Source organism: Macrotis lagotis, chromosome X (assembly GCF_037893015.1).
Source record: "Macrotis lagotis isolate mMagLag1 chromosome X, bilby.v1.9.chrom.fasta, whole genome shotgun sequence".
NCBI lineage: Eukaryota > Metazoa > Chordata > Mammalia > Peramelemorphia > Peramelidae > Macrotis > Macrotis lagotis.
Window position 1 is genome coordinate 661,101,679 of NC_133666.1, and position 13,327 is coordinate 661,115,005.

Sequence of the window (13,327 nt, forward strand, 5' to 3'; positions counted from 1 at the left end):
GTGGCCTCAGACACACAGACCTAGCTGTGTGACCTTGGGCAAGTCACTTAACCCCATTGCCTTACAAAACCCCCAAAAAAATAATGAAATAAATACAAAAGACTTGGTGGGGAGAGTCACATTTTCATCAGAGATTGATATAAAGAAGAATAGAATGGGAGATGATGTCAAGAGGTACAGAGGAGAGAGAAAATGGAATTTCCAGTGAAAGGTCTCTAATTTTTTAGTAGAATGTGAAGTGAGGTCCCTAGGTATGAGGGTTAGAGGAACAGAGTGGACAGAAGGTTTGAGGAGAGAAGAGAAAGTATGGAATAGGCTATGGAAGGTGAATAGAGAATCATGATGAGGTTTTTAAGAAGAGATAGTTAAAAGGATTGCTTTACCACAGCAAGTTAATGTTTATGTTTTTGTTTGTCCTTCATTCTCAAAGAGGACCATGACATCAGGGCAGTGATATCATGACATGCAAGGGAGTTAGATTTAAGTGAGGGGGGAGCTATGCAAAGTCACAAACCTCATTCTCTTCTGGGGTTATCTGGGTCTAGTCACCAGATATGGATTAGGACAACTGGAGATGCAATGGATGCAATGGGAGAATATGGCTTTTTAAAGCTAGGTCTTTCCTGGGTCACAGTTTGAGGCAACACCCATTAAGGTTAAGTATGTGACATGATGAGGAAAAGAGGCCAAGAATGACCCCTTACAAAAAGAAGGGAAAAAATTGTTGGGACATCAGCCACACCTATGTATCCTCTACCTAGCCACCAAAGTAATTTTCCTTAAGATCTGACAATATTACTTACTTAACCAGCTCTAACAAAGTTGGCTTCAAGGGTCAAATATAAACACCTTGTTTGACATATAAAGTCTTTCATGATGTGGCCCAAACCCATTTTAGGCCTATCATACATTGTTTGTCTTCATTCCAATCATCAATTTGGTTAAGCACAGTCCTTGCCACCTTCTTAGAATTCTCAATTTCTTTGATGCTCAAGGGCTACTTCCTGTATACCTTTTATGATTTCTCCTTTAAAATGACCTTATATTTATTTTTAATCTATCTACAAATGGACATATTGTTTTCCCTACCTTTAACTAGACTGTGAGAAAAAAGGATTGTCCCACTTTTGTCTAGTATTTTTAGGACAGGGCATGGCACGTTGAATGAAGAAAAATGTATTCTTACCATGATTTTTTTAGGTGAACTCCATTCATTATTTCTATATTTTAAACTGTGACCCAGAAATCCAAGTCCCATTCTGCCATTTTCTCATCCAAGTGTTCAGTTTTCAAATCATATTTCTTCACACAATATCTTTATCAGGTGAGTAAAACACCTATCCTTATGTCCCTATCATCTTCAATTTCTTGTCCAAGATTTTTGTAACCTGAGATTTATTTTTGTGTTAACTTGGATAAATGGCTTTCGTTGCTATTATATATATATATATATATATATATTTGTGTGTATGTATGCACATATAGTCACTGGGGAAATAGTATTTAATGAAAAGGGAGTCGTCTTGGGTATATAAATTGGGATTTCCTTTCCCATAAAGAAACAGTAATAATAAAACTCCAGAACCTAAAATTTATATTCCCTAAATTAATTATAGTTAGGAGAACAGATGTAATTCTTCTTTAAAAATTTATTTTATTTTCAATTTATGGAACAAAACGAGCATTTCCATAACAATAAAAAGATGATTGCACATGAAACCGTAACTCTACCATGCATAACCTATTACCTCCAACTATTATATAATAAAGTTATCATGTAAATTCCTTTTTTTCCTTCTTCTTTTCTTCCTTGAGATGGTTATATCGTTAGACACAAACACACATACATGTAAAAATTTATTATTTCTTCTCAGGATGCAGATAGTATCTTTCTTCATGTCCTTTAGTTTTAATTTGTCTTTTTTATAATAGTCAAAATTACTTAGTCATTCAGTCATTCTTAATATTATTACTGTACACAGTGTTCTCTTGGTTCCGCATATTTCATGTCTTTCCATGCTTTTCTAAGATCACTGAGTTCATTTCTTATAACACAATAGTATTCCATCACACAAAATACCCCAATTGGTCAGGATTTCCAGTTCTTTGCCATGACAAAGAGAGCTGCTATCAACATTCCATTCACATTCGGCTATAATTACTATTTCATCTTGTTTTTTTTCTTGCTTAGACTCTCTTTATTCCTTATCCCTTTAATCTTATCTTCTCCCCGTCACCCTACTCCCAGTTTCACCCACCCCTCCAAAAGTTACCCCACCCTCTCCCCCTACCAAACCCCAATCCATACACCCTTCTAAAAGTCCCTCCCTCATCCTGTCCCCTGGTTTTTTTTTTCACCTCTCTACATGTTCAGATGAATTATACACTCCCAGGGGTACACATCATATCCTCTTCAACCCAAATGAGAGTAAGGATCCAGCATTATCAGCCCTCCATGACCTGACCTCTACCTGCTTCCTCTGTATTAGTTCTTTTCACATCCCATTTTAATTGCTTCCTTTTGCCTGTTCCTACCCAATTTTGCTTTTTTAGAATTATCCTGTCATATACAACTCAGCCCCAACCTTTCTTTCAAACTATCTTAATAAGAATACTAATATTTTCATATATGTAATAAGTAAACCATTTGACCTTAGTGAGTACCTAATAATTAGTCTTTTATGTTTTCCTTATGTTTCTTATGGATCTTTTATATCAAACTTTTTATTGAGTTTTGATCTTTTTGCTACAAATACCCCAAAGTCTTTCAGTTCCTCAAATTTCCTTCCCCTCCCCCCCATTCATTCAGGATGATTCTCAACTTTACTGACAAGCTATTTCTGGAAGCAACACCAGCTCTTTTATATTTCAAAATATAATGTTCTAAGATTTGTTGGCTTTTAAGAGTAGAAGATGCTAGGTCTTGTAAAAATCCTAATACTGCTTCTGTAGTTTTGAAAATGTGGTTATTTTTTCTTAATTGCAGGATTTTCTCCTTAAACTGGGAGTTTTGAATCTTGGCTGTCATTTCTGTAAGTTTATCTCCTGGGATCTTTTTCAGGTGATGAATGGAAGATTTTTTTTTCTATTTCTACTTTAATACTCTTATTCTAAGACTTAAAGAAAATTTCCCTTAATAATTTCTCATGATATTGCATACAGATCCTTTTTTTAAATCATAACTTTCAGATAGTCCAACACTTCTATTTGTTCTCTAAAGAGTTTTTACTAATGAGATGCTTCAGATTCTATTTTTTCTAGTTTCATTATTTCTTGGTGTCTTATAACATCATTCATTCCTCTTGTCCAATTCTAGTTTCTAAAGAGCTATTTTCTCGCTAAAGTTTTGGGATCTTTTTTTTTCCAATTTGTCAACTTTCTTTTCACAGTTTTCTTGGATTGCTTTTATTTTTTCTAGTTTTTCCTCGATCTCTCTTATTTGATTTTTGAATTCCTTGTTAAGTTCAAAGAACTTTTGTGACGAGAGGCTTTTGTTTTAACCTATCTTCCTCTAAATATAAACTCAAATCTTTTTATACCAAAAGTAGCTATCTATGATTGGGTTTTTTTCTTTTGCTTACTCATTTTTATTTAACTTTATATTGATTTATCTTATTTTAGCAGTTTATAATCAGTTTTTAATAGTTTTTGTGAACCAGTCTGGAAAACAGACTAATGCTATAATGATGACAAACTGAAAAACAATAGGAACGTGCATAACTTTATTTGCATCAGTTTAATCTCACATATAACTGTCATATCTATCTTGACTTTAACATATTTTACAGTAAAGTAGAATTTGGGACTTTTTATATATATATATATATATATATATATATATATATATACAAGAAAAAGAAGGTAAAGATCACTGTTCCTTTCTAAATGAATCAAAACACTGAAATTTTAAACTTAAAAAAATTAATCCATGGAAACTCATTATCTAAGCAACAAAAATCAGTAAACTCTGGTTAAAGACAGATATATCCATGTACTATCTCAGTATTCTTTTTGCAAAAAGATCATTAATCAAAAGAAGTACTTGATGATTCTTTTATCAGAATTAGAAATGCTAGTTTGCAAGTGTTCACATCTTTTCTCCAGTTTATTCAATCCTATGTCCTGTGACTTGGTGTGGATGAATTGATCAGTCTTTACAGCTAGCAAATCAGTTCAAAAGCAAAGGGTGCAGTAGGGAATAAGAAAGAAGTCAGTAAGGGGAAAAGAATATCTATCCCCTTCCCCACTGATAATACACAGAGCTGTTTTTTAATTTAAGAATGATATTTTAATTTAAAACTGAAGTTTGCTCTTCTTAGCTATTATTTTTACAAAGATTAACAAACCAGAAAACTATAGGGTCTATATCTTTTCCTGGGGAAAAAAATAGTTTGTTTTGAGGCAGATTAGATGGGAAATGATCCCTATTTTTCAAGAACAATGTTAATGAAGCTACTCCTTAGATTAAATGAAAAAGGAATTATAGGACTCAGGGATGAATATCAACAAAGACCAAGAACATATTAAATTCCTAAACTGAGTATTCTATCATCTGAGTTCAGAGAAAATAACATATGTCCTTTTAAATAAAACATGCCAAGGGTAACATTTAACAACACAAAGTTAGAATATCCCCTGTGCTAATGCTACAATTGTTTTACAGCAAAATACAGAATTTCATATCATGATTCTAACATCACAATCTTAAATATGACCCATCATTAAATCTTTACCACAAAATTATTTTCCCTCGTCTGTCAGACTATGATATTGATTGCTTTCCTTGCTTTGGGATGGTTCTCCTTTATAGTTCTAAGTATTCTTTCCCAGAAGGATTCTCACGTGAGCTAGTGTCTCTTCAAAGAGTGTTAACAAATAAGTATTAAGAAAACTCATTTGTCCCTCAAGTCCCTTCCTATTCTATATTCTATGTAGAAACTATTGTTAACAGTTATGGAAAAGACAATTCCAACATTCTTCTGAAAATCTCCATCTGTGAATGAAGTCCAAGGGTCTGCTGTTCAAAGGAAATAAAGGCGATCTGCCAGTTTTTGGCTGGGATTGTTATGAATACTCTGGCCAACCAGCAAAGCCAGCTTGTGGGCATATTGGCATGGAGCTGGAACTCGAATGACACCCTTCAGTGAAGAAAGAAACAATTCAACACTTAATTTGATGACAAGATTTTAATCCCTTTTCAATGCTAAATAAAAACCTACTGAGAAATGAGTCAGTCTGTAAACATTTATCTAACATCTACCACATTGCATTCCACTTTGAAAAAACTTTCCTAATTTAATTTTGTCAGCAGCAGCAGCAACTTACTCTCTAATATCCTTAGTGGATAAATCCTTGGGGATAGACAGAACTTTCAGCAGCAGCAACTTGCTCTCTAATATCCTTAGTGGGTAAATCCTTGGGGATAAACAGAAACCCCTGAAAATCCAGGTAACACAAGTAGTATGACAGGGAGTTTGAACTCAAGTTGACTCCAAGTTACAGCCTTCTCTAGATTACTTACTATCCTCTCTACATATATTTGGTAAGTACAGATTTATTTACATTTTGCCTTCCCCTTTAGAAAGGAAGCCTCTCTTTTTATTATAGCCTTACTGCTTAGTATATAGCACCTTGTACGTAGAACACTCCATAATGGCTTGGCTGACTTATTGGCAGCATTCAATCTCCCAAGGTTTCTTCCTAAATTTTATATATATATATATATATATATATATATATATATATATATATATATACATACACATATAAATTAGATCCCAGTATAGCAAGAGTTCTTAACCATTTTTGTATCCTGGTCCTCTGGCAGTCTGGAGAAATTTATGGATGCCCTCTCAGAATAAGGTTTTTAAATGCATAAAATTAAAGTCATGGGATCACAAAGGAAACAAAGTTCGGTGAAAATAAAAATGTAATTTTTCCCCATCCAAATTCATATATCTTCCCACAAAAATTTTATCCCTGGACCCCTTAAAATCTGTAGATCTGAGGTTAAGAACCTGCAGATAAGAAAAATACTTACAGTCCAGTTAAAATACATGTAGCATAGCTTGTAAGTTAAGCACTGTATTTGATCAGGTTCAAGGTCAGTATTATCAAAAATCACGTTGTAATGTGTCGGCATCACGCTACCCGACTTTACAGATTGGCTTATGATAAAGAAATCATACCTATAATTACAAAACACACAAAAAAATGTCCATCTAATTAGAAAACTGAGGACTCAGCAGGTTCATTAATATATAGTGAAAACTTCATTTGAGATTGCCAACAACTATTTTACTACATATCAAACATTTGGAGTTATGGGTTATTAGAAGACAGACGTTTAGACAAACAATAAAAGTTGTCAAGTGTGCTGCCAAAAAAATCATTTTACTCTTTAGATGTCAAACTTCATTTTCTGCTTGCAATGCTCTTCAGGAAAATAGCCTTTTTATTAAGTGTCCATTAAGTACCAGACATGTGCTACTTGTGCTCAGAGTTTGTAATCCAATAATGGAAGAGAACTCACAAAAGGCAATTTAAAAGAAGAAAAGATAGAAGACTTTTGGAAAATTTAAATGTTGGTCCTGGTCCTGGAAAATATGAGTCCCAAGTTGAAAATGTGACTGTTAGATAAGTTAAAAGACATTCCAATCAATACTCCTCTACCTAGAAATATATTATTAGAAAATATAATTCAATATATGAATCTATCTTTTATCAGTCAAAGCATTTTTAATTATTCTGATTTATCAGAACTATAGTCTTGACCTTATGAAGAACTAACTTCAAGATGGATAGCTAGTGGAAAAAGTTGTAACATCCAAGTGAAATTTTAAAACATAAAACTGTTTTGAAGGATTTGAGGATTTTCTAAATAATGATGTAGAATCAATGTTTAAATTCCCAAAACTCAACAGAAAACTGGAAAGAAAGTATACTACTATCATCATTAGTGTTAATGATGAAAGGTGTCATTTGAATGAACATAATTTATATAACTGTGAAAAATAATGTAACAGCAGATTGGGAAAAGAGTAAGTGGATTGGGAGACAATACCATTTGTCAAGTTATGGCTAAATTACAACTGCAGATTGTGGACACAAGAGTCTGGCAAAAATCAGGGGCAACTAGGTGGCCCAGTGGATAGATTATCGGTTCTGGAGTCAGGAGGATCTCAGTTCAAATCCAACCTCAGACACTTAACTACCTAGCTGTGTGACCTTGGGCAAGTCATGTAACCCCATTACTTTGTAAAAATAACAAAAAAGAAATAAAAAACAGCAGCCTGTGAGAAATTATTGGCTATACAGAATTTACAATAAAGAATACTATACATTTATTATTTGTAAATTGTTGCTGTTCATCATTTGTGTCAGGAAAATAAATATATATGCATACTTTTTTTCCTAGAGAGTTAATTGATAACCTTTACCAGCACATCAAAAAGTTATTTATCTCACAAAACAGTGAAAATCATGCAAGGGGAAAAGAGCCTGTGAAGATATTGACTTAAAATCTATTTTTTTAGGTTTTGTGATATAAGGATAAAGTAACACAGATCTGCCAGTGTTTCTCATAGGCAGCAATAATGGAAATGGAAATATCTCATTTCAATAATGGAAATACTACTATCCCATGTGGAAAAAAATGTACTTGAATGGAACAGACAATACACATGCACATGTGATCATGTGCGTATATTTCATTACATATATGTATAGTTTAATACACATATGTGTTGTGATACTATAAATATGTATGTATATGTATATATAAATATATACATGTGTGTGTCTATGTATACATGGTTAACCAAAAGTTACAACTCTACAAAATATGGGTAAGAACTAGTTGACATCAGGGTAACAACATATAACACAATCACACATACCCCCCCCCACACACACACACACCAAATTGTAAGACTGAATCTCCCATCTTACTCAGATTGGAAACCTGGAACAAAATCGGACCCATGTAGAGGCACTACTGACTCAACAAAGGAATTTTGACGTGCAGCATAGGTTGGAACCTATTATAGCCTCCTCATCAAACTTGCTCACCAACTCCATGCCAAATTTAGTGAAACTCAGAATTCCTATACTTAATTGATCTACCAGTCACACCCCAATGGAAGGAAATATAGGTATGTAGTACTATAACTGGCCCTGACCATGTCTACAGAGAAGTCTAGGAATTATTTCAAAAGGATTATGCTTGCTGAACTTTAAAAATCTGTCAAAGAAGAAAAAATTCTGGAAAATCCCACAGGTACTGCATTTATCAAGGAGCCATTAACAACTTTTGAGTCATATGCTTTCCTCAAATCTAAAGAAAATCATGAGACTGATCTATGATGCTTCCATATAGAGTACATTCAAGAAAAATCACAAGGAGAGAACAGTCAGACTTCCACAGGCAGTTTCCTACAGCATGTCTTAATAGTCATATTATTAACAGGAAAAGATCCAACTGTTTATGTGTTAATTTTTTTTTGAAGTACCTGATTCAGTAGTGGGGGGGGGGGGGAGCCTTAAAGTCTTTGTCCAGAAAAAGATGTTACTCAATCATTCACCAAAACCAAGAGAGATTGATAATCTTCAAAAAAATGTTTTGATTATAGACATAAGGGCAAGATGTTGAGGTAAGGAATAAATACTTGTTATATAAATGTTGAAAATGTCACAGATGAAATTCTATTTTCTAAACCAAGATTTTACTAATGAGGTTCTTTGTTAGAGTCTACACACACTCCTGAGTTGCCCAAGAATGTGTGTGCATGTGTTTTAAAATTTCTATCTCTCTATTTTCTTTCTTTTTTTTAAGACTGAGTTTCCTTATCTTGTTCAGGTAGGAAAAGCAATGACTACTTAAGGTTCACTCCTTATTGCCACAGAAGTATTAACCTGCTCTATTTTCAATCTGGGTTGATGTGTCCCTTTTTAGACAAACTTGTGATCCTCCACTGCAAAAGGTTCACCTGAGTGAAGAAGAGCTTAGTGACTGATCAGATTAACCTACTGAAGCCCCAAACTTCCAAGAGAGTCACCACCTCCAGCCTTTCCAGTAGCAGGGATTACAGGAATGTGCCTCTGCAATTGGTAGAATTATTGTTGCCAAGAGTACTTCAAACAGTGAATTGTACTATAACAAGAGAGACATATCCTCCAAAAAAATCTATGCAGCTTGATAGTGAGCCCCAAAAGGACTGTCTTGGATAACTGGGGAAATCTAGTATTTTTAATGATCATGCATTGCTCATTTTGCATAGTTACATCTTGTACCAAATGTTCTTTAAACTCTTCCCACCCTTCTTCTAGTTCTCAATTTGAGGAAATATGTTCATCATTTATTACTATCCTCTTCTATGAGTTTTTATAAGCAAGCCTATTTTCCAAAATGCTCCTGCCTTTCATAGTCACATCTCTTTCCTTGGCAAGGAGATCAGTTGTTTATTGATTCTGAAAGGTTTTAGGTAACTTTAGCTTCCTTATGATGATTGATTTACAGGGTTTATATTTTTATATAAAATTGTTATAATCAGTATAGGTATCCTTTCCTCTACACATTTCCCCTTTTGTGTCATCAATATCTTATTTAAATCAATCAGGTTGGAGCCATTTTATTTGTACAACTTACAGTTTTCATTTTTATTCTTCTAGTTTTATGTCACTTTTGATTTTTGTTCTAAAAAGCCAATGAACTTTCAAGAAAGCTGATTTAGGAAGGACTTCCACCATGGTAATAAATCATTTTTCTGATTAAGACTGAAATGGAACCAAGATGGTGGAGTAAAGGCAGGGACTCACCTGAGCTCTCCTCCAAACCCAAAAATTATAGAGTGGCAGAAGATGGAATGAAACAATTTTTCAACCCAAGAAAGTTTACAGGAAATGTCTATTGTACCAGGTGAGAGAGGAACACAGTCTAGTCCAGACCATGCCACACAGATCTGGCCCCATCAAACCAAGAACGAGCCTATGGAGGCATTGACTCAGTAGAAGCAGCAGTTGCTTCCTAAGCTTTCAGCACACAAATGTAAGAGTGTCAAACAACTGGTCAGAGGAATCTGTTGCTTGCTCATACTCAGATCTAGGTCACAGACCTTGGTGGTGGTATCACAACCAGGAGGAGAACTAGCACCCCAGATCTTATGGCTGCAGAGGAGTGAGGATCCCGACTCAGAGTTCCAGAGCACAAAAGAGTGTTTGTGGTCACTCAAAGCCCAGAACACAGGTCAAGAGATAGATTATATCAACTTGGAAGAACTGAAAACTTACAGGTCTCTAGAAGTATCTCAGAAAACAGTTGCAAAGAAAGCCAAAAAGTTTTTGGACAGGACATCCTCCACTTTAAAGAAAAATGCTACTTTGACAGAATTAAAAGTCAAGTAATAGGCTGGGAAAATGAGCAAACAAAAAAAAAGTTTTGACCACAGAAAGTTACTATGGTAACATCAAGATCAAAACACACACTTAAAAGAAGATAGCATACTCAAAGGTCTAACATCCAAAGCCTCCAAGAAAAATATGCATTGGTCTCAGGTCATAGAAGAATTTGAAAAGGATTTTGAAAATCAAGTTAAGAGAGACAGAGGAAAAATTTGGAAGAGAAAGAGGATGATGCAAAAAAAATCATGAAAAATGAGTCAATAGCTTGGTAAAGGAGAAAATAACACCTAGGGGCGGCTAGGTGGTACAGTGAATAGAGCACTGGCCCTGGAGTCAGGAGTACCTGGGTTTAAATCCAACCTCAGACATAATAATTACCTAGCCGTGTGGCCTTGGGCAAGCCACTTAACCCCAATGCCTTGCAAAAATATATATTAAAAAAATAACACCTGAAAAACAGATTAGGTCAACTGGTAAAAGAAGAACAAAAAGCCAATGCAGAGAAGAATGTCTTTAAAAACAGGAAAATGAAGTACAAAAAGCTCACTGAAGAAAATAATTCCTTAAAAAATTAGAAACAATTCAACAAGACCAAAAGAATAAAAAATGGAAGACAAAGTAAAATATGTCATTGGAAAAACAACTGATCTAGATAATAGATACAGGAAATATAATTTTAAAATTACCGAACTACCTGAAAGTCATGATCAAAAAAAGAACCTAGGAATCATCTTTCAAGAAGCTGTTAAGGAAAACTGCCTTGATATTCTAGAACCAGAAGGGAAAATAGAAATTGAAAGAATCCACTAATTGCGTCCTGAAAGAGATCCCAAAATGAAAACTCCAAAAAATATTATAGTCAAATTCCAGGGCTCCCAGAAAAAGGAGAAAATATTGCAACAGTCATAAAGAAATAATTTAGGTATCTTAGAGCCACAATCAGGATAACACAAGATTTAGCAACTTCAAGATTAGAGGATCTTAAGGCTTGGAGCATGATAAGAAGACAAAGGAGTTTAGGTAATAACAAAGCATCAACTACCCAGGAAAACTGGACAAAATCTTTCAGGGGGAAAGATGGATATTTAATGAAATAGGACTTTCAAATTTTGCTGATAAAAGAAAATTCAAAGCTGAACAGGAAATTTGACTTTCAAATACAAGACCTAAGATAAGCATAAAAAGGTACACAGGAAAGGGAAATCATAAAGGACTTAATAAGGTTAACTTGATTGTAGCCAGATGGTTCTGGAGAAGAAAGTGAAGCTGGTGACTTAGCACAGTCTCCCCCTCACTCAAATCCAATTTATGTGCTTGTCAAAAGAAAATGAAGGACAAAACCATTATTATTTTAAAAATTAAGGTTAACTGTTTACATTCCTTAATGGGGAAATGATACTTGTAACTCATAAGAACTTTATCATTATTAAGGAAGTGAGAAGGAAGAGATAGATTGAGGGTACAAGTGTGAATTTAATATGAAGAAAAAAGTAAGATTAAGGAGTGAGAGAAGAATGTACTGTGAGAAATAGAGAGAGAGATATAATGGGATAAAATATCTGACATAAAAGAGGCAAGAAAAAGCTTTTTTAGTGGAGGGAAGAAGGGGGGACCTGAGATGGTATGAGTGAACCTTCCTCTCATCAGAATTACCTAAAATAGAGAATAACATACATATTCAACTGGGCATAGAAGAGAATTATTTTAAGGGGCAAGCTAGTGGTGCAGTAGATAAAAGCACTAGTCCTGGAGACAGGAGAACCAAGTTCAAATTTGTCTTCAGACACTTGACACCAACTGGCTGTGTGACCCTAGGTAAGTCACTTAATCCCAATGGCCTCTCAAAAAAAAAAGAAAAGGTTTATATACTCCAACTATAGAAATCTGATGTCTGAATTCTACAAATTTATTGAACATGGTGACAAAAACAGTATTCAAAGTTACAGAAACAAATCAAGTGTGAAAATGATTCCATCCCACCTTTGCTGGATCTCCAAGCTTCACTCCTCCAGTTTTTGATTGAACTTACCATTCTGGTCTGGTAACTTCCACATCAATGACTGTCCCAGGATTTGGATTTATAAGGTGTCCATTTTCCTCTGCAAAAAATCTGGCATTCACTCGTTTCCTCACCACAATGATTACAAGTCTTGGGTTAAAAGATAAGAGATGATACATTTCATTTACATGTCCTTGAAGTCTAATCCTCAAAGTTTCTATAATTTCAAGGGAGTTTAGTTACTTGGAAAATTACACATGCCTCATTTAAAAGGAAAAAAAAACATATAAGGCCTATCTTCCCCCTCCCACTCCCCAATGAATATTTTGCCTTAGGTAACATCTGGATTCAAAAGGATCACATTGAAAACCAAATGGGAAAGGAGTTACAACAAAATCATTCCTGTAAAAGCAAGCAAACCATATTGAAACTTCAATAAATTTTTCAGCAGACTGAAAACTTAGCAGGGTCAACATGATTCATTAGTTAAAAATATTAATATAATCCTTGACTATATAGAGGAGTATTGCCCAGGCCAAGGGAGGTCACAGCCTTGCTGTTTTCTACTCAAGTTGAACATCCAAAAAACTGTCTTTAAGTCAGGGTGCCATATTTTAGGCAAGTATTAGTAAACCAAAGGATAGTCAAAAAGGGATCAACCAGGATAGGGAGGTTACTGGGGATCATGTTATATGAGAATTAGTTAAAGGAACAAAGGTCATTTAGGTTTCAGAAAAGAAAATAAAGTTATCAGATTTTTTTCTTCCCCTTTAAGCAATGGAAAGGCATCACTACAGAAGGAAGGTTAGCTTGGTTCCTCTTAGCCTCAAAAAATAATTGACAGAAATTAAAAAAAAAATAGATTTGTAATTTGTTTAATTGGGGTGGTAGAGGAAGAAGGAGTAGAGGAGATGATTAATTTTACAAAAA

The 13,327-nt window shown here is 34.4% G+C and overlaps 1 protein-coding gene across 6 annotated transcripts in view; it reads right to left on the reverse strand.

Moving 5' to 3' along the window:
- Window positions 1-3,729: 3,729 nt before the first annotated feature.
- PIWIL1 (piwi like RNA-mediated gene silencing 1) overlaps window positions 3,730-13,327 on the reverse strand; it is a 56,769-nt gene continuing 47,171 nt past the window's right edge. For 3 of the 6 annotated variants that reach the window (XM_074205268.1, XM_074205267.1, XM_074205266.1), the window contains 3 exons: window positions 12,428-12,547; window positions 6,041-6,188; window positions 3,732-5,138 (listed from right to left, as the gene is read on the reverse strand). In XM_074205268.1, the coding sequence (XP_074061369.1) occupies window positions 5,022-5,138; window positions 6,041-6,188; window positions 12,428-12,547 (385 nt within the window). In that variant the 3' untranslated portion in view covers window positions 3,732-5,021. Of the gene's footprint in view, window positions 5,139-6,040; window positions 6,189-12,427; window positions 12,548-13,327 lie in introns of those variants that run through there. The other 3 variants (XM_074205270.1, XM_074205269.1, XR_012472221.1) reach the window with 2 other exon arrangements.